Source organism: Hemibagrus wyckioides, linkage group LG26 (assembly GCF_019097595.1).
Source record: "Hemibagrus wyckioides isolate EC202008001 linkage group LG26, SWU_Hwy_1.0, whole genome shotgun sequence".
In the NCBI taxonomy this organism is placed as follows: domain Eukaryota; kingdom Metazoa; phylum Chordata; class Actinopteri; order Siluriformes; family Bagridae; genus Hemibagrus; species Hemibagrus wyckioides.
Window position 1 is genome coordinate 5,956,060 of NC_080735.1, and position 26,729 is coordinate 5,982,788.

The 26,729-nt window shown below is 40.7% G+C and overlaps 1 protein-coding gene across 2 annotated transcripts in view; it reads right to left on the reverse strand.

Annotated features, from left to right (window-relative positions):
* The window catches only part of gpc6a (glypican 6a), a 146,479-nt gene extending 122,598 nt beyond the window's left edge, over nucleotides 1–23,881 (reverse strand). Inside the window, exon 1 of one of the 2 annotated variants that reach the window (XM_058380943.1) lies at nucleotides 23,422–23,881. In XM_058380943.1, coding sequence (XP_058236926.1) covers nucleotides 23,422–23,614 — 193 coding nt within the window. In that variant the 5' untranslated portion in view covers nucleotides 23,615–23,881. The remainder of the gene's footprint in view (nucleotides 1–23,421) is intronic. The other variant, XM_058380944.1, reaches the window with a different exon arrangement.
* Nucleotides 23,882–26,729: the final 2,848 nt, after the last annotated feature.

Consider the following 26,729-nt stretch of genomic DNA (forward strand, 5'->3'; position numbering starts at 1 on the left):
TATCTTTCTTTCTTTCGTTCTTTCTACTTTCTTACTTTTTTCTGATTTTAATTTATTGTTTTTTTTTTCTTTTTTTCTGTCTGTCTGTCTGTCTGTCTCTCTTTCTTCCTTTTTTCTCTGCCACAGTATTTCCAGTATTTTCAACAAAAAAGTGCAAATAATCTTTGAAAGGGCCTCAGAAAGGCAGCGGCTGATGAGGTTAGAGCCTGATTTGGAACACAGCCGGTCAGACTCTGGGTGAGAGATAAAGGTGTTAAGGCCATTAGGAGCTTTAAAGATGGAGAAAGGGAATTTAAAATCCACTAGAAATGAAATAGAGAAATAAACTCACTTCCACTAAACGACTGTGCACTTTCACACTGACCCTTCAATTCCTGTCACAACACACACGTCTGTATGTGTGTGTGTGTGTGTCTGTGTGTGTGTGTGTGTGTGTGGAGAATGAAAAGTGAAAAGTCCTGATTCTGAATTACACACTCATTTCATGTCTGATCAAAAACAAATTGTCTCCCTGCTGCTCTGAGACCGAGTACAGCTAACGGGCACACAACACACACAGGCACACACACACACACAACACACACAGGCACACACAAACACACACACACACACACACACACATAAGACAAAACAGATATTGCCTGGAGACCCCCTTGTCCCAGACCACTCAACTACAGCATGAGTGTTTGTCTGTGTGCATGTGCGTGTGTGTGTGTGTGTGTGTGTGTGTGTGTGAGTTCTTCAATGTACTGTCTTTCCTCTCACAGAAAGGCGTGCTGATCCCAAGCAATCTGGCTTCCACTTCAGCAAGATGACACGGATACCACCAGTGCTCCTGATCCCTTAAACATGCAGATTGTGATTTTTGTTTTCATCTTTAATGTATTGGAGCAACCGAGAAAAATCACGTGGATACAAACAGGAAAAACTTAACAGCATGAGTGTGCACACCCAATAAACAATCCCATTCCAAGTCCAGAGTTATTATCATACACCTGACACCAGTGTGTATTCTGATTAACCCCAGAGAAAGGTCAGCTGTTTCTGTTCAGTTCTTGATGTCATCTGACCGCAGAAACGATGGTCCACAAAGATCTAGCATGCTAAGGTAGAGCATCTCATGCTCTCTCATATTCGGCTATGGGGTAGTGTGGAAAAAAAATGGCCTAAATCACCTGAACCACCTGAAAAATGTGTTATCATGTGATGGTCGAGTCTGTGATTTTATGCATAATTTTTAGAATAAAAGAGATATTTCTCACACAAACAAGACAGCTTATCAGCCATAGAACCCCGTAACCAGGGTGAAGCATGGTGGTGGTAGCATCGCGCTATAGCACTGCTCCAAATAGCAATTGTTCTTGGCACTGGACCTTCAGCCTTTTTTTAGACAGCTGAAGATGATGAAAATCACAAATCCAAGCCATGAAGAAGAAATCCAGTCCAATCCGTCAGAGCTCTGATCTAAATCTGATCAAAACGCTGTGGAGTGACTTAAAGAAGGTTGTGCGAAAGAAGATCCTTCACAATCTGATGGATCTGGAGTATAGAGGAGTGTAATAATATTGAGAAATGAAACTGTGCTAAGCTGATAGAGTCTTTAGAGGTACACAGAGGTTTAACAACGTATTAGATATGGGGTGTGTATACTTATGGAACTAGAGTATTGCAATTTTATTATAGTATTGCAATAGTTTTATATCCACTCTATATACGTGAGCTTTAATCCCAAAATACTGTCTTAAACACCGCCAACAAGTCTAGTCCATCTTTTACACATGCCTATGTCTGAAACCTTAAAGTGCTTTAAACAGGGAAGAAGCCATTGTGGAAAAACAGACACCTGACTGACCTTGCTGTGGCCAGAACCCTGTTTGGATCAATTCTGAAATCTAATCTGCTGCTTATGAAAGATAATTCCTATATAAATCCTACGAACCTTCAACCACTCGCTCTCAAGATGTCATACTAACAGGAATCTCGGACAGCTTCATGGACAAATTTAAAGTATTTAAAAAGATAAATAAATAAATCTTATAAACATAAAATATAAACAAGTAAAAAAAAGTAAAATATTAAATACAAATGATTAGGAAATTACTAGATTATGTAATAAAAAATATATTATTTATTAAATAAAAAAATATAACAAAAGTAAAGAAATAACCTATGAACAATCTAAAATGTAAAACAATATAGAAAGTAAAAGAAAACAATAGAAGAATCAAACTGAAGAACTCAGGCAACAAATTTATTTTATTTAAAAAGTATAAACTTTATAAACTCAGATCATTGATGAAGTCTCTCCCAAGTGTCTCACCTTTGCATTTGAGACAAGACAGCTCTGTTTTCATCTAGTTACTGACTTTCTAACATAATTTCTGCAGAATTTGTGTAGAGCAGGTATGTGTGTTTGTGTGTGTGTGTGTGTGTGTGTAATTAATTCTCATGTGTAAGCTCCTACTCTCTTTTTATCCTGTTAACTCCTGCAGGACTACTAAACACAGCAACACCTTACATTCCCCCTTGCCTAATTAACCCCTGAACACACATACATGCATACACACACACACATACACACACACACACACAGGGTTAAACCAGCTCCTTGTTTTCATGACACGTAATACCTCCGGTGTGCAGATGACTTATTATTATCAGAGTATGAGTCGCTGCGGGAGAACTGAGAAGCCCTGTGGGGTGTGTGTGTGTGTGTGTGTGTGTGTGTGCATGATCCTCTGTGGAGAACACAGCGGATCCATAATGCTCTGAGAGAAGCAAAGAAATAACAGGGACTAATTATGTTCATTGATTCAATTATATTCATTTGATTCACCTGATTCAAATAAAAGACTCGCTTAGAATAAACAGAATTTCCACAAGACCAAGCCAAACCACATCTCTCTGATTCAATGTGAATTACAATGGCTAAACATATGGATAAAGATTTGCTCTATATAATACAGATGGTTTATTGGAGTCACCAGCTTGTGGTGCTATTAAATGAGTAGATTAATCTGACTCACTTAAAAGAATCATTCCCAAAGTGGTTCTCAAATCATGTAGCCGAATCAAATGAATCACTTCATCAATCGTTACTTACAAGTACAGGTACTTACAGGTACTTACATACTTACATACATGACTCAAGAAAAAAATCTTCACAAAACTTTTAACATCACTTAAAAAAGTGATTCAGAGTCAACAACGCTGAATCGATGAATGAATCCCCATGAATCAGAAATGATGTCATCAATAATTCCGAAAAAGGGTACCAATATTTTGATCCAGTTTAGTCAGATTTTACTTTTCAAACCAACTCAACAGATGTTTAGCTAATTTTACAGGCATCACTATACTTATATACGCTAACTTACAAAGGTATAGTGTAATCAGAATTGTTGTAATGCTTAATACATTCTGGATGCCTGTATTCAAAAGTACTGGAACATAAGACTAACAAATGTTTCTTCTTGCCCAGGTCCTGTCCTGTTATACTGATTATTTATACAATAAATAGCTCTGAATGTCTGCTCCAGGTTTGAGGCCTGGGTTTCACCTGTAAAAACTGCATTTGTTGTTAAAAACAAAAGGCAACATGAAGATCAGAGAACAGTCTGAGATAAAAGCAAGCCATACTGAAGCTCAGAAAAAAGGGTGAAAAATCAATCAGAGGCATTGCACATGCACTGAGCATACCCAGTACAGCCATTTGGAAGGTCCTGAAAGAGAAAGAAACCACTGCTGTTCTAACAACCAGACACTGAACAGGTGAAGATGTCACAATCCATTGTTCAAAGAAGACTTTGAGAGCAGAAATATAGAGGCCACAATAGAAAACACTCAACAGCAGTAAGAATCAAAAGACCAGACTGAAATTCTCAGAGATGAACCACAAAAGCTCTGGAAACAGAAAGAAATGAGGCTTTGCTCATGATCTAAAACATACACAATACATGTTTTATCTGTGAAACATGGTGGTGGTAGTGTCCTGGCCTGGGCTTGCAGGCCCGTGTCTGGAACAGCCTCACTAATGTTTATTAATGATAGAACTCATGTTGGCAGCAGAAGAGTGAACTCAGAAGTCTACAGAAATATACTTTCTACCAATTTACAGAGAAAGGCATCCAATCTAATTGGGAGGCACTTCATCATGCGGCAAGATGAACAGATAGATACACACTGCCGACTCAACAACAGACTTCATCAGGGAGAAAAAGTAGCAGGTTTTAAGGCTGGCCAAGTCAATCACCAGACCGTAATGCAATCGAGCAGCATTTCACCTCCTGAAGAGGAGACTGAAGAAACAGAATAAACACCAACTGAAAGAGGTTGTGTTACAAGGCTGGAAAAGCATCACAAAATAAGAATGTAGCAGTTTGGTGATATCAGTGGGTCATCAGGTATTAAATACTGTTCCAATACTTTTGCTCACTTCAAATTTGGGTGCTCAGCTACCAAAAGTGTCGTGTTTGAAGTTGTTTAACATATACAGGAAATGAAAGCTACATTTCCCATCTATTGTCCCATATTCATCTTTTGATGTCAAACTAATTGTCCAAAAACAATTATGAGAAAGATTAGGTTTGATGAAGGGTCAAATTGTGATAGCTAGATGGCTGGATCAGAGCATCTCCAAACCGCAGCTCTTGTGGGGTGTCCCCGGTCTGCAGTGGTCAGTATCTATCAAAAGTGGTCCAAGGAAGGAACAGTGGTGAACCAGCGACAGGGTCATGGGTGTCCAAGGCTCATTGATGCACGTGGGGAGTGAAGGCTGGCTCGTGTGATCCGATCCAATAGACGAGCTACTGTTGGTCAGATTGCTGAAGACGTTAATGCTGGTTCTGATAGAAAGGTGTCAGAATACACAGTGCATGACGGGTCAGGGCTATTTTGGCAGCAAAAGAGGGACCAACACAATATTAGACAGGTGGTCATAATGTTATGCCTGATCAGTGTATATAATAGGTACATACACACACACACACACACACACAGAGATCTTCATTCTGCTTCATATGTCTAAACAGAATGAAGCAGTTTATTAAGAGATTCTTTATGCTATTTTTGTTACTGCTGTTGGACAAGATACTATAATGTGAGAAACAGATTTGTGTTTAGACAAGGTTATACATGCCTTTTCATATCAATCCTTCTAGAATAATAATTTAAGAGAGGACTCAATTTGATTCACTGCAATAATTCATTGAGAACTTTTTAAATGAATCAGTTCACTTTACTTACTCACTTAGAACAAATGGCTCACTAGTCATACACTGTTTAATCAGGCCCTTAATGGAGTTTCTCCTTAAAGTAAATCAGTGTGGTGGATCAAACTGTACTTAATCATAATAATAATGATTTATCAATAGTTCAATGTACTTACAAGAGTGTCAATTGAATCACTTCACCTGATTGCTTTAAAGAGTTGTTCAGAATGAGTCAGGTAAAGAGATTCACTAAATCACATGACTTTTAAGTGAATCAGGGTGCTCAGTTGCTGCTGAGGTGGGCGTCTTGTTTAGACGGCTTGTGTAATTCATTTTGCTGAATAATCTCTTCTTTTTCCCAGGGGGCCGTGCACAATTACCACTAATTATACAGCAATACTAACACATTCTGTTTGTGTGTGTGTGTGTGTGTTACTGAGGTGTGTGCAGGCAGATTAGAGATGAGTTTAGTGTGTTGTGGGCGCTGCTTTGATCACTCTGGTGAACATTAATAAACCACTAAACAGCTAACTCTGTACGCTAATCACTTGTATGCTAATCATTCTGATGCTAATCACTCGGATGCATCTAAGAATGGTGTGTGTGTGTGTGTATGTTTGTGTGTGTGCGTGTGTGTGTTTTGTTTGTTTCTTCTCACAAACCCACCCACACACCCACACACAGAGGGAAAGGAGCAGTCGTATGTGAGGGTTTGTGTAGATGCTAATAATGGAGCTATCAAAGCTACTGTGCACGCCGGGGAAATATGGTAGCTGTGTAATAATAGAATTTCCAACCGATTATCAACATGACACGAGCCAACTGACCACACACAGAGAGAGACACACAGACACACACACTGAGCTCGAATAAAATAATAATGTTCTAACAGACAACTAAACAACACACCCACTGAGTGAGAGAAAACCAAGCAAAGCGAACGCAGGAAAGTGAGACAGTGAGGATAAGGGAAGAAGAGAGCGAGTGGAAGAACGAACTGAAGAATGAGTGAAGGAAAATAAAATGAAAGAGTGGAAAGTAAAAAAGTGGTAAAGAGAGCAAGTGATATGTATGGGTATTTGGCCAGAAAAGGACACACAGGCATGGCTGCTCAAACAGGGGCAGAGCTAATTAGGGAGACAAAACGATGACAAAGGTGCAGCCAAAGGGGTGAAAAAGGTAAAGGTGGGATAGGTATTAAAGTAGTGACAACGACAAAACATTGAGGTAAAAAGGGGCCAATAAAGGCCTGTTCAAGAGAAGAGAAATAGCTGGAAAAAAAGGAATGTCATATAGACAATGATCAGGAAGTGGGCACAGGGATGAAAAGAGTAAATAAATGTGCTAAAGGAGTGGAAATGTTGAAACAGAAGTGAAAAAGGCATGGCAATGGGGACACTGAGCAAGAGAAAAGGGGGCACAAAAAAAGGGTGACCACTGTGGGGCAAAAGGGAAGAAAAGGAATGAACAAGGAGGGAAAAAAGGGTGGAGAAAGTGGTGGAAAAGAGGTGACCAAGAGGGTGGCAGAGTAGTTGGATGGGTTAACAAGAAGCGAACATGGTAAATAAAAAAGTTAAAGAAATTGGGCAACAAAGAGGTGAAAAAGGACTGCCAAGAACTGGGGGTTCCAAGGGGACCAGGAAGGGAAAATGTTGGAATAAAGATGCCAAGAGAGTTGAAAGAGATATAAAAGGGGTAAAAAAAAAAAAAAAAGTGGGGGGTGTTAACAGGAAGTAGTTGAGTAATGTAATGATTAGACAAATGAGCAGAAAAGGAGTGACTGAAAAAGGTTTGAACAAGGGAGCAAGTGTGGACAAAGGGGTAAAATAGGGGTGGCATAAGGGTTACTAGGACGAGGAAGGGATGAAAATTCCAGGAGATAATTGTTAATAAACAAGGATACACAATGCAGTGTACAATATTATATACTAATTTGACCAAAATAGGTATGCCTCTGTCTTTGAATAATCCACCCATTCTATATACAGCTTATCCTACACATGGTTGAGGGCAGAGCCTATCACAGGGGACTCAAGACAGGGAACATCCTGGAGAGGGTACCATGAGGAGGAAACGGGAGGAAACCCCTAAAGCGTATGGAGAACATACAAAATCCGTACACACAGGGCAGAGGCAAGAATCAAACCCTCAGCCCTGGATGTGCGAGACAAACCGCTACCACAAAGCCATCTATACCTTTGAAACAAGACAGCTGAATATCAGGGTATATCAGAAAACCAATTATTGGTACACGAAGCAGGTTCTGACCTTGTGAACACTGCATTTCTACATCCAAGCTTTTAGTCAAATCTGCAAATTGTTTTTTTTAAACCGTGCATACAGAGTAAAAATGGCATCCAGTGGGCGTCTGGAGATGCCTGTTAAAGTGAAGTGCACTTCTTCTCTCCGGGATAAAAGCGACTCTCTGTTTGCTGTCAGCAGTATTTGATCTCCTGAAAAGCAGAAAACTGTTGCGGTGTAAAATATGACGTCTCTGTTAAGTCTCGCTGTTTGACAGTGTGCTGAATGTTAAAGCTTATTTTAAATATGTCATTTTAAACCGATAAAAATGTTAACAACAAATGTGGTTAATGTATTTTACCTTTAAACTAAAGAAAAAAACTACAAAAAGCTGAGAAGCACTTATATATATATATAAAACTTAACTATATTAGAAATGGCTCGTGTTCGCTAACTAACTCATGTGTATGCTAACTTGATCAGAAAACACCTCCTAAGCCTTTGCCATCAGTTCCATTATCTGCTCTACAGAGAGTTTGCATCAATTTACACAATATAATTTTGTCATAACTACAATCTGTTCTTTCCCTAAATTCACCATTTTCGCTTAACTAGCATGTTTCTCTAACAGCTCTCCGTCTCATCTTCATTCATCTCTTCATATCCCTCTTTATCTCCTCATCAACATCTTCTCCCTTTATCTGCCCTCTCTTTATCCCTCCTTTTACCCTTTCCACTTTATCCCTTCCATTTTATCCCTCACAGTTTGCCATATCTTTCCTTTCATCCCTCTTTTCATCCCTCCCTCTAGCTGTCTTCATCCTCTTCTTTTTCTCTGTCTATGTTTTTTTCTTTCTCTGCCAACCTTTATCGCTCTTTTATTCCTCACTTGTTCTTCAATATTTCTCCCTACCTTTCTTCTTCAACCTCATCTCTCCCTTAATCAATGCTTTCTTCCTTTTAACTTCTTTATCGCCCCATCACTTGCCTCTCTCTTTGTCTCTCATATATTTCTGTGATCCCTTGTAGTCTGTCTTCCCATCCCTTTTTCATCCCTCTTTATCCTTCCCTCATTTTATTTTTCACTTTAGTCATCTTTTTCTTCAAACGTCTCTCCATTGCTTCTTCATCTCTGCCACTTTTGTGTTCTTGCCATCCCTCTTTCTGTGGCTGCATCCATCTTTTCAGCCCTCCCTTCATCTTCCGTCTTCCCTACCCCTCTCATCAGTGATGTGTTGACAGAGTGCTGTGTGTTGGTGGAGGAAGTGAGGAACACAAATATACATCTTTCAATCACACGCTGTCTGATCCAAAGTCTGATCAAAGCTTTCTCTGAAGATCCTGGCATTTTCTGACCTCTGCCTTCATTATATATATTCACACACACACACACACACACACACACACACACACAGAGCTGGATGTTATTTAAAAGAGTGGCTTCATCTCAAATCCTTCTGAAGTAGCAGTAGGTATGATCTACTGTCCAGGCGGCTTAATGCTGACTAATGAGTTCACTTAGATTCTCTGAATCCTTTGATTTCGGTATACGCAGTGATAGCAGCGTTTTATTTGAGTGTTCTAATCATGAATAAATCACTCCATCAGTGCTAATGTGAACAAAGCCCACGGCACAACTGGTCCATCTGGACTACCTGGAGTTCTAGTGATTCTACACCATTTCTATGATGACTTCATTAGTGCTGTGCTAAACCTACAATCATGGTGTTAGCCTGTCTTTCCGGAATATATCCAACTCCACCCTCTCTTAGCCAGAATAGACCTTTGTTTTCTACACATTACTATCAGATTAAAGCCTTTCCACTTACTCAAATCACAGTCAAGACTCTCTGAGTTATTACTCATGAGTCAATCCAGCTTGAGACAAGTGACAATGTTGTCAGAAGCCAAACGACCAAACTTCCTCCAAAGGTGACCTGAAATGAGTAGTGATGCTGTTGAGGACCTTTGACTAATCCCGCTCCTAAAGAGACCCAAGAAAAGTCATTATTCTGCTCTTGCCACAGTGACTCGAAACAAGTGATGATGCTGTCAGGAATCTCCAACTAAACCCTCTCTCACTCCCACTCTCTTTTAAGCGATGGTTTTTTCAAGAATCTATGACTAAACCCTCTCTCATGATGTTTCAATTTGAGTGATGATGCTTTTAGGAATCTCTGACTAAACCCTCTCTCTCAGTGTTTAAAGCTGAGTGATGATGCTGTCAGGATTCTTTGACTTAACCCTCTCTCACAGTGTTTCAAGCTAAGTGTTGGTTTTTTCAATAATCTTTGATTAAACCCTTTCTCATGATGTTTCAAGCTGAGTGATGATTTTTTTCAGGAATCTCTGACTAAGCCCTCTCTTACAGTGTTTCAAGCTGAGTGATGATGCTGTCAGGATTCTCAGACCGAACCCTCTCCCACAGTGTTTCAAGCTGTGTGCAGATGTTGTCAAGTATCTCAGACTAAACCCTGTCCCACAATGACTTGAGAAAATTCATGGTGCTGTCAGAAATCTCTAACAAAACCCACAGCCTTGAAACAAGTGATTATGCTGTCGGGAATCCCTTATGAAATCCTCTTGGACAGTGTTTCATGCTGAGTGATGATGCTGTGGGGAAACTCTGACCAAACCCCGTCCCACAGTGACTCAAACGAAGTGGTGACTCTTGGCAATCGCCGACTACATCCACTCCCACAGTGACTCAAGATAAGTGTTGGTGCTGTTGGTAATCTCCGACTAAGCCCTCCCCCACAGTGTTTAAAACTGAGTGATGACGCTGGAGGAAATCTCCGTCTAAACCCGCCTCGCTTAGTATCTCAAAAAGAATTATGATATTCTTAGAAATCTCCGACTAAACCCCCTGTCAGGAGCCAAGTTTCAAAGAAAACTGTTAATGCTGTCAGCAGTCTCCGACTAAACCCTCTGTCACAGTGACTTGTGATAATGCCGTAGGGAATCTCAAGCTAAAACCCATTTCCTCAGGCTGTCAGGAATCTCTAGACTAGACTAGAAGTGACTAGAACAGCGACTCAGAGAGGGTTTAATCAGAGATGAGTGACAGCACTGTCAGGAATCTCCTACTAAACCCCCTCTCACAGCTGCTCAAACGAAGTGACTAAGCCCTCTCCTTGTTGCTGAAGTTGTTCTGCCTATATCATACTACACCATCCTCCATTTCTTGGCCCAGTAGTCTACACTAATAACCTTTCAGCTGTGTTTAACTTGCTACAGTTGTAATCATGTTACTTCTACGTCTACAACCACTCCTAGCACCATCCTAAGTTCATTCCCTTTCCCTTTAATTTTCTCCACTGGCTTAAAAACTGGTGTTTTTAATTTTCAATTAATATAGTCATACAGTAATAGGCCTCCTGGTGGTCCAGAGGCAGGAGCCCGTGCTCTTATTGCCGCGGCCCGGGTTCGATCCCCGGGCAGGGCGCCAACCCAGCCATTGAAGAGTTAACTCTCAGTGCCGGGCCCAAGCCAGGATAGAAATGGGAGGGTTGCGACAGTAAGGGCATCCCAAATCATACAGATCAAATAATCTGCTACAAACAGCAGACCCTGCCATTGCGCTGGACAAACGCTTGGATAAAAAAAAAAACAGTGATACTGTGATATTTTTTAGACTAGGTAATCAAACCATCCCAATGATTGACCTGTTGACAATCTCTGACTAAACCCTTTACCACCATGACTCAACCTGAGGACTCAACCCTATCCTGAGGCAGCTCAGTCCAAGAGACAACACTGTTGTGTACTGTATAAGCTAAACTCAACCAAACACATCAGACTATTGTGTTTGTCGAGTTATACACTAAATTCACCAAAATGATGTTGACATTCTTTTGTATGGAGTTCTGAACATCCTAGTCCAAAACCATGAGCATTAAAATTGAGCTGTTTGACCTTTGCAGCTATAATTCTTTATATCTTCACTTGTCTGAAAAGGCTTTCCACTAGATTTGGAACCTTGGCTATGGGGATTTGTGCTTTTTCACACACACAAGGGAAGGGGGAAAAGGGGGTTTGGGAACTGATGTGGAAGGCCTGGAGTCAATTTGATGTTCCAGTTCTTCTCTAAGCGTGTTGAGTTCAGCCCAGTCGAGTTGTTCCACACCAACCATTTCTTCATGCACCACCAGAGGGGTGTGTCCAGCTGGAACAGGTTTGTGACCCTTAGTTCCAAAAAGACATTCTAAACAATCATATGCCTCCAACTATGTGGCAAAAGTTTACAGAAGCCAGCTGAGTCTAATAAGCTAACCCTGTGTGTGTGTGTGTGTTGGCAGTAATAGTTTCTGATGACCGACTGGCATGATCAGAAAAAGTGGGAAAGCGTGAGAAGCAACACACACACACACACAGACACACACACACACAGAGTCAGTGTGAATCACAGTTGGATTGATCTACACAACAGGAACAGTGTGAGCTGAGAAACTTTGTGTGTTACTGAGTGATTGTGTGTTGGAGAAACTCTTTCTAAAAAAAAACACGTTTTATTGCTCTTTTTTATCAGGCGAGCGGCCTAAATAAAGGCAAAGAAGCCAATCCATCAATCTCAGGTAATGTTATAGAGATGACTGCGTCCAAATTCTGCAGACGAAGTTAAAATCCAACAGAAATATGAGTCACGCAAGACAAGTCACACAACAAACACACACATTTTGTCTCCCGAGTATCCCTGGCAGCATGTTCTCTGTTTCACTTCTCACTCTTTGTCTGTTCTCCAAACTGCCATTCTTTGATATTTCACACTAAATCTGTTTGTTAATAATATAATAACAGCTCTCATCATTTCTGCAATGCTTCAACGAAACTGTGACTAAATCCAGTCACGCTAAATAAAGCTCACTGAGCAGCAAAGACAAAGAGAAGATGCTCGGGATGAGACAATAGAAATAGTATTTCTGATATTAATACATAATCGTGTCAATAAATAAATATGTAAATACATGAATATGAATTATATATGACTGTGGAAATGTGCACAGCTGCTCACATCGCTTTGATGTACAAAGATTTAGTTCAGAAATTAAATAATTCAACCGTTTTGTGTGTTTATGCCGGGTAATGATCGGATGTTTGGCGGTAACCTCAACCATGCCTTTCTCAAAATACAGATTAAAATGCATTTCTGTCTCCTCTTTTATCGGCACAGCATGCTTCCTTTCCCTACAGCCACTCTCTCTCTCTCTCTCTCTCTCTCTGTCTTGCTCTCTCTGTGTCTGTCTCTCTCTCAGTCTCTCTCTCTCACTCTCTTTCTTTCTCTCTATCTCTGTTGCTCTCTATCGCTGTCTCTTTCTGTCTGTCTCTCTCTCTCTCTCTCTCTCCCTCTCTCTCCCTCTCTCTCTCTCACCTAACGACAACACAGGTTATGTTGACATGCAGCCCAATAATCTGTTAATAATCAGAGAGATTAATGGAAATAAAAACTAGTCATGTCCACATTTATTTTTAAACCTGGGATTTCAGTCTCAGTCGAATCGGAAGATTATGTCATATTTTATCTTCCACAGAAGGACCTGAAGAAATAGCTAGAGGTAATAATATTCTGTCAGAATTGAAATGTTAGTAAAGATTGTGTTTGGAGGTCCTGAGGATAAAGACACTCCCGTCAAAACCATATCAAAAACAACTATCTAAATCACAGAACAATAAATTATAGATGATGTTTAAAAGGACGTGCACTCGCTGGTCACTTTATTAGGAACAGCTTACTAACACTGTCGAAATTCTTTACACTTTAAACGCTGTTGGAAACATTCAGGTCCATGTTCACAGAACTGTATCACATACTACAAATCCCCTGTTTCTCTAGGAAAAACAACACTACTACAACCTCTACCACCAACACTATCACCACCAGCACCTCCACCATCTCCACCACCTCCACCACCACCACCACTACATCCACCACCACCAACACCACTACTATCACAAACACCAACACCTCCACCACCAATACCACTACTATCACAAACACCAACACCACCAACACCTCCACCACCACTACTATCACAAACACCAACACCACCAACACCACCAACACCTCCACCACCACCAACACCACTACTATCACAAACACCAACACCACTACTATCACAAACACCAACACCACCGACACCTCCAACACCACTACTATCACAAACACCAACACCACCAACACCACTACTATCACAAACACCAACACCACTACTATCACAAACACCAACACCACCAACACCTCCACCACCACCACCAACACCACTACTATCACAAACACCACCAACACCTCCACCACCACCAACACCACTACTATCACAAACACCACCACCACCACCTACACCACTACTATCACAAACACCACCAACACCTCCACCACCACCAACACCACTACTATCACAAACACCACCAACACCTCCACCACCACTACTATCACAAACACCACCAACACCTCCACCACCACCAACACCACTACTATCACAAACACCACCAACACCTCCAACACCAACACCACCAACACCACTACTATCACAAACACCAACACCACTACTATCACAAACACCAACACCACCAACACCTCCACCACCACCACCAACACCACTACTATCACAAACACCACCAACACCTCCACCACCACCAACACCACTACTATCACAAACACCACCAACACCTCCACCACCACCAACACCAACACCACTACTATCACAAACACCAACACCTCCACCACCACCACCACTACTATCACAAACACCACCAACACCTCCACCACCACCAACACCACTACTATCACAAACACCACCAACACCTCCACCACCACCAACACCAACACCACTACTATCACAAACACCACCAACTCCTCCACCACCACCAACACCACTACTATCACAAACACCACCAACACCTCCACCACCACCAACACCACTACTATCACAAACACCACCAACACCTCCAACACCACTACTATCACAAACACCACCAACACCACTACTATCACAAACACCACCAACACCTCCACCACCACCAACACCAACACCACTACTATCACAAACACCACCAACACCTCCACCACCACCAACACCACTACTATCACAAACACCACCAACACCTCCACCACCACCAACACCACTACTATCACAAACACCACCAACACCTCCACCACCACCAACACCAACACCACTACTATCACAAACACCACCAACACCTCCACCACCACCACCACTACTATCACAAACACCACCAACACCTCCACCACCACCAACACCACTACTATCACAAACACCACCAACACCTCCACCACCACCAACACCACTACTATCACAAACACCACCAACACCTCCACCACCACCAACACCACTACTATCACAAACACCACCAACACCTCCAACACCACCACCAACACCACTACTATCACAAACACCACCACCACCACCACTACTACTACACTACTTTGCCAAAAGTATTCACTCACCTGCCTTGACTCGCATATGAACTTAAGTGACATCCCATTCCTAATCCATAGGGTTCAATATGACGTTGGTCCACCCTTTGCAGCTATAACAGCTTCAACTCTTCTGGGAAGGCTGTCCACAAGGTTTAGGAGTGTGTTTATGGGAATTTTTGACCATTCTTCCAGAAGCGCATTTGTGAGGTCACACACTGATGTTGGACGAGAAGGCCTGGCTCTCAGTCTCTGCTCTAATTCATCCCAAAGGTGTTCTATCGGGTTGAGGTCAGGACTCTGTGCAGGCCAGTCAAGTTCATCCACACCAGACTCTGTCATCCATGTCTTTATGGACCTTGCTTTGTGCACTGGTGCACAGTCATGTTGGAAGAGGAAGGGGCCAGCTCCAAACTGTTCCCACAAAGTTGGGAGCATGGAATTGTCCAAAATGTCTTGGTATGCTGAAGCATTCAGAGTTCCTTTCACTGGAACTAAGGGGCCAAGCCCAGCTCCTGAAAAACAACCCCACACCATAATCCCCCCTCCACCAAACTTTACACTTGGCACAATGCAGTCAGACAAGTACCGTTCTCCTGGCAACCGCCAAACCCAGACTCGTCCATCAGATTGCCAGATGGAGAAGCGCGATTCGTCACTCCAGAGAACGCGTCTCCACTGCTCTAGAGTCCAGTGGCGGCGTGCTTTACACCACTGCATCCGACGCTTTGCATTGCACTTGGTGATGTATGGCTTGGATGCAGCTGCTCGGCCATGGAAACCCATTCCATGAAGCTCTCTGCACACTGTTCTTGAGCTAATCTGAAGGCCACATGAAGTTTGGAGGTCTGTAGCGATTGACTCTGCAGAAAGTTGGTGACCTCTTCGCACTATGCGCCTCAGCATCCGCTGACCCCGCTCCGTCAGTTTACGTGGCCTACCACTTCATGGCTGAGTTGCTGTCGTTCCCAAACACTTCCACGTTCTTATAATACAGCTGACAGTTGACTGTGGAATATTTAGGAGCGAGGAAATTTCACGACTGGATTTGTTGCACAGGTGGCATCCTATCACAGTTCCACGCTGGAATTCACTGAGCTCCTGAGAGCGACCCATTCTTTCACAAATGTTTGTAAAAACAGTCTGCATGCCTAGGTGCTTGATTTTATACACCTGTGGCCATGGAAGTGATTGGAAGACCTGATTCTGATTATTTGGATGGGTGAGCGAATACTTTTGGCAATATAGTGTATCACAAACACCAACACCATCACCACCACCACCACCTCCACCACCAGCATCACCATTTAGCCATGGGAGGCCTAGGCTCTTTGATGCATGTGATTAGTGAAGGCTGGCCCATTTGATCCTATCCAACAGACAAGCTACTGTTGTTTAAATTGTTGAACACATTAATGATGGTTCTGATAGAAAGGTGTCAGAATCACAGTGCATCGCAGTTGTGTATGGGGCTGCATAGCTGCAGACTAGTCAGGGTGCCCATTCTGACCCCTGTGCACCACTGAAAGCGCCAACAATGAGCATGTAAGCATCAGGACTGGACCACGGAGCAATGGAAGTGTGCGTCGCTTACCTGGGGAACACATGGCACAGTGCATCCTGGACTATGTGAAGAAGATAAGCCAATGGAGGCAGTGTCATGCTTTGGGCAATGTTCTGCTGGGAAACCATGCCATCCACGTGGATGTTACTTTTATATGTCCCACCTACCTAAATATTGTTGCAGACCATTTACACCCTTTCATGGAAACGGTATTCCCTGATGGCTGTGGCCTCTTTCAGCAGGGTAAAAATGGTTCAGGAATGGTTGGATGACCACAACAACCAGTTTGAGGTGTTGACTTGACCTCCAAATTCCCCAGATCTCAATCCAATCGATCATCTGTGGGATGTGCTGAACAAACACATCCGATCCATCAAGGCCCCACTTCACATCCTAGACGACTTAAAGGATCTGCTGATAACATCTTGGTGCCAGATACCACAGCACACCTTCAGGGATCTAGTGGAGTCCATGCCTCAACGGGTCAGGGCTGGGGGGACCAACACAATATTAGGCGAGTGGTCATAATGTTATGGCTGATCAGTGTATCTGTCTCATATTAATATGATATAATTTGACGTCCTTCTTATAATTTGAGTCTGAAAATTGGGTAAGAGATCATTCCACTCATCATATCTGTAAAAAACTGTAAAAAAATAAAATCTGTTCGCTTCTTATTTGAGTTGTACAAGGTTACATGTTCCCATTTCCTTTCCTTCAGAATGTTCAGACTGATGATCAACTAATAAAAGATGTAAAATGCGATCATTTGGATTGTTATCTAAACTTTATGCTGCTTAAACTGAAATACTGATGGAATTGATTCATGAAGAATGACCCCATACTGCTTTATTTATTAGATTAGACTTTTAGATTCCGAGTTACTTCATCTCTCATTTAAATAATGTCACTAAAGGTTATATTTTTGCATTTCTAACAGTCACCAAAGTCTAGCCTTGGCTATGTCTTCCAGGTAAGATCTGCATATCTCTTTCTTTTTTTCCAACCCGACACAAAAACCCGTTAATAACGCTGTCCTTCTACAAGCCTCTTCTTTTAGAGACAAAATGTTGGAATTCTTTTAAAGAGTGGAGCTCAAATGTGTATTTTATGAAGCTGCCAGGGTCAGGCTAATTCTTACAAAAATAAAAGCCTGTCTTTTTATTTAAAGGAAGAATAGCCTATATTACATTAACAAAAAAAACCTAGAAAACAAACAATAATAAAAAGAAAATAATAATTGAAAAATACAAGAAATTACACAAATTCGAACCAAAGAATTTGAAGCAAGGTCAAAAATTAGACAAAACAGAAAAAATGCAGGAAGAAAGAAAAAATTACAGTTTTAAATGTAACAAAATATACTTTTAAATATAATATAATATTCTATATGCAAAATAGAATGTAGTGATTATATTTATATTATTATATATTTCATTATTATTATTATTCATATATATATATTTATATATTATATATATATATATATAATTATTCATTATATGGGCAGTCGTAGCTCAGGTGGTCAAGGCTCTAGGTCATTGCCCGGAAAATCAGGGTTCAAGCCCCAGCACCGCCAAGTTGCCACCGTCCCACCCTGCTCCAGGGGCACTGTATCATGGCTGACCCTGCACTCTGACCCCATCCCCCAAGTATGGGATATGCGAAGAAAGAATTTCGATGTGCAGTAATGTATATGTGACAAATAAAGACTATTTAACTTATTTATTTAATAATATTATTGCTGTTATTATTATCATTATTATTAGACTTGTGTAGATTGTAGATTACCATACCATAGAACCATTTTAGACTTTTCATTATTAATTCTTTTCATTTAATAAGTGCTACTCCACGTGAACAAATCATGCCTTGAATAACAGCTTTCACATCATTAACCATCATGTAAGGCATGGTGAAATATCATGAGCATGACAGACAGGCAGGTAGACAGACAGGTAGACAGACAGGCAGACAGGCAGACAGACAGACAGACAGACAGGCAGACAGACAGACAGACAGGATCTTCTCACTACACACACTGCACTATCAGCTTCTCCCTCCATGCTCCAATGTGATTACGCACTATACATAATGATACCCTGTGTGTGTGAGTGTGTGTGAGTGTGTGTGTGCGTGTGTGTGCGTGTGTGCGTGTGTGTATGTGTGTGTGTGTGTGTGTGTGTGTGCGTATGTGTGTGTGTGTGTGTGCATGTGTTAATGCTAAACTCATGCCTGAAGGACTTAATAAATTCAACACAGCCAGCGTGAGAGTGGAGCCCCCTACTGACATGTCTCACTCTCACCGCCTGTCTGTCTGCGCAGTTCACACACGTCTGCACATAAAGCACGCTGCTGAGCTTCTCCTCCACGGGACACAAATTACCACATGATGCAGAAATCAAACAAGCAATGCAAAAATAATGACCTGTACATAAAATATGGGAGTAAATCAGCAAGATGGGCGAGAATTAGTCATGCACAAAATGAAATAAATAAATAAATAAATAAATAAATAAATAAATAATCACCAAAGCGAATATTAAAACATGCTGAATTAATGAGGTAAAAATGATCAAAGTAATTTAAAAAAAAAAAAAAAAAAGAAAAGCAACAAAAAAACATGAAACATATCCAAACCAAAATAATACAAAAATAAACAAAGGTAAAAAAAAAAAAAAAAAAAATCAATGCATGAAAAACATACAAGAAAATCTAATCACAGAAAGAAATGCAAAATATAAACAAAGCTAAAAAAAAAAAAAAACCTCACAATTAAACAGATATAAATAGTGAAAAAATATTAGCAAGGCAAGAATAAATAAATAAATAAATAAAAATCACATTAAAAATTAAAACAATGCATTTTTTAAATTATAAGTATAAAAAATAGAATTAAACAAAAAAATATACAAAGAAAATATAAAACATAAGCCAAGAGTAACAGGCAATGTCATGAATAAACTGTGCAAAAAAAAGAGAAAAAGCAGAAAGGATGAATGCATGAAGTGGGGAAGCAGCAGATTTGCTCAGACTTTAGAGCACTTCTCTTCTTTATGTGCACTCATGCTTATCCACTTCCTCAAGTCCTCACTTAGCTTTAAAATTGTGCTTCAGAGTCGCTGTCTCATTCACTCCAGCACCTGAATCTCACTCTCTACTCACACTCGCAATCCTTACAAAACAACGTCCTACTCTAACGCTGTCGCCTTTAGCATTTCTAATATCAGAGCAATTAGATTGCATTCAATATTTACTAAAAACTAGCACTTTATGTCATGATGGACTGTCAAGTACTGCTACTTCTGCATTGTTTACTTACTGAAAGTTTTCCTAAAATATTATTTCCTAAAAATATCATTATTTACTATAACTTATTTATTTATTTATTGAACTTATTCATGTTATTTACAGTAAATTAACAATCAAATAATATAATCTTATCATTTCTTTTACTGCAAAGTAGCATTTTTATGTCATTTTATATGATAAAAAACATTTATGTCCCTATAAGTTTTCACGGATTTTTGATAAATTAAAATTTTTGTCATTTCTCCTGAAAATATTAAAGTTTACAATAACTTACAACTACTTTACAGTAAACAGTGATAAAATAGCAGTATTTACAGTTACACCAATTACCAATTAGAATTTTATGCCACTTTTTGGTAAATTTTCATCTTTATGTCATTATTAGCTGTAAAATAGTGTAACGTTGCCACTGTTTAGTGTAAATGAGCATTTTTCATGTCTCTTTAGTGTAAAGGAGAATTTTATATATATATTATTATATATTATATAATTTTATATTATATATTTTATATATTTTATTTTTTTGTATTTTAATATCACTCGTTTTATAATTGTCATGGATTTCTGGCTAATTAGAAGTTTATGATATTATTATTACGAGAATTTTCATGTTTAATTCATTATTTACAACAAACTAGCATGTGCTGTCTGTGTTAGCATTTCTGTTTGATTCTTCACCGCAGAAAAATGAACATTCTAGTAAATAATCACCTGAAAATTAGACATTCATTGCATTCTGTTCTGATCATTTTTCTATCCTTATTTGCTGTAAAGTGGCATTTTTTTGTCACCGCCTGCTGTAATTTAGCATTTATATTTCATTATTCAATGTAAACTGGCATGTAATTAAATGAATTAGTGTAAATTGACATTTTTATTTTAGCAGTTTCTGGAAATTTCTAATTACACACCAGCAGAATTCTTGTTATTTAAATTGTATTGTGATTATGTAATTAAGTCACTGCATTAAGTCATAATTTTCTGTACACTGAAGTACTTTTTATTAATCCCTGACTGCCAGCTAACGTTTTCTTTCCTTATTTACTGTAAAGTAGCACTGTTTTGTCGTTGTTGACTGTAAATTAGTGTTAGTTCTGTGACCTCATGTTTGTGAGCATTTTTTAGGTTGTTAGTTATAACCTTCTTATAGTTATTATTATATTTCATGTACTTTATATATACTTTCATATTATTAATGTACTTTTATAAATTAGCCTTCTTGTGTCACCTTCTTTTAACCTACTTTAGCATCCTTGTTGTTACTTTACTATAAACCTCCGTTTTTACGTCATTCATGTCATTGTACAACAAATGATCGTTATATCGTTATCATTTATAGCAAATGAACATTCTCATGTTGTTATTTTACTCTATATTTATTATCACAGCCAGACCGTTCCCTGAATCAGCGACTCTGTAACATGAGCTGGTTTTCCAGAAATGTTGAAAAAAAAAAGCTAGGAGCAGCAGTTCGGAGTTTGATGTGTTCACAGATCTGAGCGTTTCCCTCGTTTACTTTCTATTAAAGGCCGAGCGCTCATGAGTAATTAATTTAGCCTCAGGGTGCTGTCACCAACACCCATCTTCATCTCTGTCTCACACGCACACTCTCCCACTAAATAAATAAATACCAAACCACTGCAGTCTGCAAGCAACTAAACAGTTAAACTCCATGAATATGGGGCCTGTGATTTAAAGTACCGTCAATAAGAAATCAATATCCAGCGTTAGCCAATTAGCTAACTTTAGCTAAGCTCATCAATATTGCAAATGATTTGGTGAGCAGCCTGAGCTTGAACTTCCTTCAAGTGTGTGTGTGTGTGTGGGTGTGTGTGTGTGTGTGTGTTCCTTTGTAAATATTCCCTCCTTTCTTATCCTGTCTTGCAGCAGTAGTAGCCCCTGTTCCTGTTAAAGTGGTGAAAGTTTATAAACCGTACGTTCTGTTCGGGTCGAGTGAATGCACCTCACCAGTGTATTCCACAAACAGACACTTTAGTGTTTACTCCTTTATTTCTGCAGTAAATTCCAGAATGATAAGACAACCTCCTCTAGGTGTTCAGTAGAAAGTGCAGCAGAATCTGATTTCTGAGAACATTCTAGATCAGATCTTACTTTCTAGCTATAGAAAGGTTTCAGCAAATCTCATTCAACCATAAACCCTAACCCCTACACCCTTAAATAGTGGTGCTGGTATATACAGTGAACAACCCTAGAGCAAGACTGGCGTGAAATAACTCCTAATGAAGAAGAAATCGAGAAAGGAATTAAGGAGAGGAGTTCGGTTAGGGCTTTGAAAGCAAAACCTGCAACTTAATCCAAATAATTACGTGTTAATTGAAAGCTAAACCCAAAACTTTAAAGCATAGTTTGTTTTAAATTAGAGTTTGAAGAAATCCAGAACTCCTAAAATGAACCCAAAGTAGGAATAAGACGGAATACATTTTATCACCTGGATTAACGCTAACCTTCTACTGAATTCTGGATTCTGATTGGTCAGGAGGTCAGATTTATTTTCTTTAACTGCACCTCGGTCAGTAGCACATCTGCACCAGGTCGATCCATTACATTGATTGCTTCTACATAGTTTCTATAGCAACAGCTCTTTTACAAAGACTTGTTTGGCAAACGTTCCCGTTTAGACCCTTGAAGGAGTGACGTTTACTGGAGAGAGAAGTTTATGCAATGTTGATGGAAGGAGCTTCCAGTGTCTGCAGCTTTGTGGCTGTCAGAGATAAAGCTGTAACTTTAGTTTTTCTGACAGATTTTCAGAACTGAGGAGTTTACTGTATGCTTTGCGCTTTCCCAGTAATGTGTCACGCTGAATTTTTTTTTTCCTTAATATCTTCAAAAGAGAGAGAGAGAGAGAGAGAGAGAGAGAGAGAGAGTTGAGGGGTTGTTGAAGGAATGAATATTTATAACTTCTACGACATAAGTGCTAACTTCTTTTTCTCAGATTTCCCATAATATTAAATGTTACTATAAACGGATAAAAAATGTAATCTATTATGTTTTAAAATTTATTACACAATAATGTTAATGTTGACAAATTCCTTAGGTAGGAGATGAATAAAACATTTCAGAGTGTTTTATTTAAAAAAATAAATAAACAGAAATCCACTTTGGTGTTGTTTTCTTTGCTATAGCAACATAACAGGCGAGAGTTTAATTCTTTTTTTAACAGCACTGGACTGGCAGTCTTAGCCCTAAACCCTAAATCCTGGTGTCAGAGAAGTCCCTGTATCCATGTCTGGTTTAGTGTCGTAAATGTAGAGACCTGAGGGTTTAACACTCTTAACAGGTTAAACTGAAGCTTTAAAGCCAAAGCAGGCAGTGATTTAGAGCAGCTAGCCTTCTCTAAATCTAAACCTCTACAAAGTATTATATCTAAAGACGTTTTGGAGAGAGAGAGAGAGAGAGAGAGAGAGAGAGAGAGAGAGAGAGAGAGAATGACACAGACAGACAGGCAGGCAGGAGGATGATCCCCAGACGTCTGAAGAGATGTTTCTCAAGCCAGCAGAGTTGGATTTTAGTTCTTGTATTTCTCTGACCGAACCTTCTTCATCATCTCTAACCCCTCCACCCTAAAGTGTGTTGGAGAGAGCACTCTAACAGGTCCCTCAGAAGCACTGAAACTCAGAAGGAGACCAGACTCTGGGATTTACCTGTGGTCTGGTGCTGGTTAATCCTGACGGCAGTGAATCCTCTCTCCACGAGCGCCTGCTTGACATCCCTGCAGCTCCGCGAGACTCCATCATCACCATCCTCCTCATCCTCCACGCGCTCGGCTCCTCGTCCTCCTGAGCAGAGGCAGAGCGCCGCGGACAGAGCCAGCACACACACCTGCAGCCTCACCATGCTCACCAAGCCAACTAAAAACACCTTAAAAACACACTCCAATTTAAAGCCCAGTTCCCTTATAGGTCCGTCCGCCTTGCGCTCTGATCAGAGTTTCCTCTTCGCGCTCTTCATAGCGCAGCGCGTGCTAAAGCGGCAGCGCGCTAGAAAAAAAAGAAAACAAAAAAAAAAATCCGCACCGACCAACAGCAGCTCAATAAGTTCTCCGCCGTACCCCGAGCTGCTGCTGCATGTCAGTGTGTGTGTGTGAGAGAGAGTGCGCGAGACAGAGACAGCACACACAGCAACACACACACACACACACACACTCAGACCGAGTTCGTGCGCCGAGAAAATCCCGGAGTGGAGTCGCCGGAGGAGCGCGTGAGGAGGATATTTTTATTTAGCCTACATGATGATTAATATGGTCGCTCAAGTACCAGATGGGAAAGTGCTGCTAGCCTGCCTAATGTGGAGTTAAACTGCCAAAAAGCGCTAAACAACAACAACAAGATCATTAAAATATCGACATTGAAAAAAAAAAAAATTCGGAAAAAAATGGTCATGTATATAGAACTGTATTAAGCTTAAACATGCTCGTGTGGTCAGTGGTACTGAGGCAACAGACACTCAGCCATGAACCCTAACCCCTACACCCCTACCGAGTGGAATTAGTGCAGCACATGATTCAGGGTTCAGTATGTTTTATACAGCCATGAACCCTAACACCCTAAAGCCCTAAATGGAATGATAAATTTCATTTTCCTTCTGCTTCAGTACCGCCATTGAAAGGTTTAGGGTGTAGAGGTGAAGTGATGAATATCTCTCCGTCTCTGTACCTGGAACATCTGCAGGTGTCCCTCTCCCTCTGCCTCTGTACCCACAGGATTACCTTCATTTCTGTGCCAGGAGGATCTACTGCTGTCCCCCTGTCTCTGTACTTGGAGGATCTACAGGTGTCCCCCTGTCTCTGTATTTGGAGGATCTACTGCTGTCCCCCTGTCTCTGTACTTGGAGGATCTACAGGTGTCCCCCTGTCTCTGTATTTGGAGGATCTACTGCTGTCCCCCTGTCTCTGTACTTGGAGGATCTACTTTTTTCCCCTCTGTCTCTGTTCATGGATAATCTACAGGTGTCCCTATGTCTCTGTTGTTGTTGATCTTTCAGCTGCTCCCTACGTGTGTGAGGGACCAACTGGTCCGCACATCAACTTGGCACAGGTTTTATGCCGGATGCCCTTCCTGACACAACCCTCCCATTTTATCCGGGCTTGGGACCGGCACTACAACTAGTGGCTGGGGTCGGGCACTAGCCGGGAATCGAACCTGGGCCTTCCACATGATAGGCGAGAAACCTCTGTCTCTGTTCATGGATAATCTACAGGTGTTCCTCTGTCTCTGTACTTGGAGGATCTACTGTAGCATTGAGGCTGTAGATGAAGGTTTCAACCAACTAAGCCATAATCCCTACACCATTATTGAGTGGTATTGAAGCAGTAGATGAATATTTCAAGATGCCTCGTTCAGCTGTAAACTCTAACTCTGACACCCTTAAGCCCTTAAATGGTACTATTGAAATGTTTGAGGAAGAACCATGAACCATAAGACCTAAACCCTACACCTTCAAATGGTGGGACTGGAGCAGAAGATGAAAGTTTCAACACATCTCCTTCAGACATCAATCCTAAGCCCTAAACCATACACCCTCAAACTGGGGGTACTTGAGTAGTAGCTAAATAATTTAGCAGGTCTCATTCAGACCTAAATTCTAAAACACAACACCATAAACCTTTCATCATTGATATTGAGGCAGAAGATTCAGGTTTCAATACATCTTATTCATTATTAAACTTCAGATCTACCAGGTATAGAGACAGAGGAACACCTGTAGCTCTAAGTACAGTGACAGGGGGACAACAGTAGATCCTCCAAGGACAGAGACAGAGGGACAACAGTAGATCCTCCAAGTACAAAGATGGAGGGACACCACTAGATCCTCCAAGTACAGAGACAGAGCGATAACAGTAAATCCTTCAAGTACAGAGACAGAGGAACACCCGTAGATCATTTAGGTACAGAGACAGAGGAAGACCATAGATCTCCAGGCACAGAGATAGATGGACAACAATAGATCCTCCAATTACAGAGACAGGTCATCCAGGTACAGAGGCAGAGGGACACCTGCAGATGTTCCAGGTACAGAGATGGAGGGATATTCATCATTTCACCTCTACACCCTAAACCTTTCAATAATGGTACTGAAGCAGAAGATGCAATCAAACATCTCAATCATTTGAAACAACAATTTAAAGACACCTGCAGATCCACCAGGTACAGAGACAGAAGAACACCTGTTGATCATCCAGGTACAGAGATGGAGTGACACCAACAGCTCTTCCAAGTGCGGAGACACCTGAGACTCCTCCAAGTCCACATATGGAAAGGCACCTGCAGCTCCTCAAGGTACAGAAACAGGCAGGCAGATCCTCCAGGCACAAAGCCAGAGGGGCAACTGAAGCTTTTTCATGTACAGAGACAGAGGGACACCTGCAGAAACTCCAATTATAGGGAAGGAGGGACACCTGCAGATGCACCAAGGACAAAGATGAAGGGACACCAGCAGATCCTCCAGGCACAGAGATAGAGGGACACCTGCAGATCCTTCAAGCTGGAATTCTGATTTCATTCTAGAGACAGTAGAGTTAATTCAGTGTCAGGTACAACACACAGTGTGTGTGTGTGTGTGTGTGTGAGAGAGAGAGAGAGAGAGAGTTTCTATCTGAATCTGAGGTGTGAAATCATTAACCTGGCCAGTCAAACACGCCTGCTGTCCTCCAAGATCAAAGCCTTATGAATTTGGTGTAAAATGATCTCTCTAGCCGGGAATCTCCTTTAGCCGAAGGGGAAGACATGCTCCACTTCCCCTGGATCAAACCTCACCACCTAATTAATACACACTTACAATAATTAACACAACCTTCATCATAATTTACACACCAACTGACATACTTAACACAATGATATTTGGTAATTAATGCAGAGTAAATAACTCACTGTTGTCTGCAAATCATTTAAATCAAACGAACCACTGCCTTAACAAACCTCTTATTAACACTTAGTGCTGCATTAACACTGCT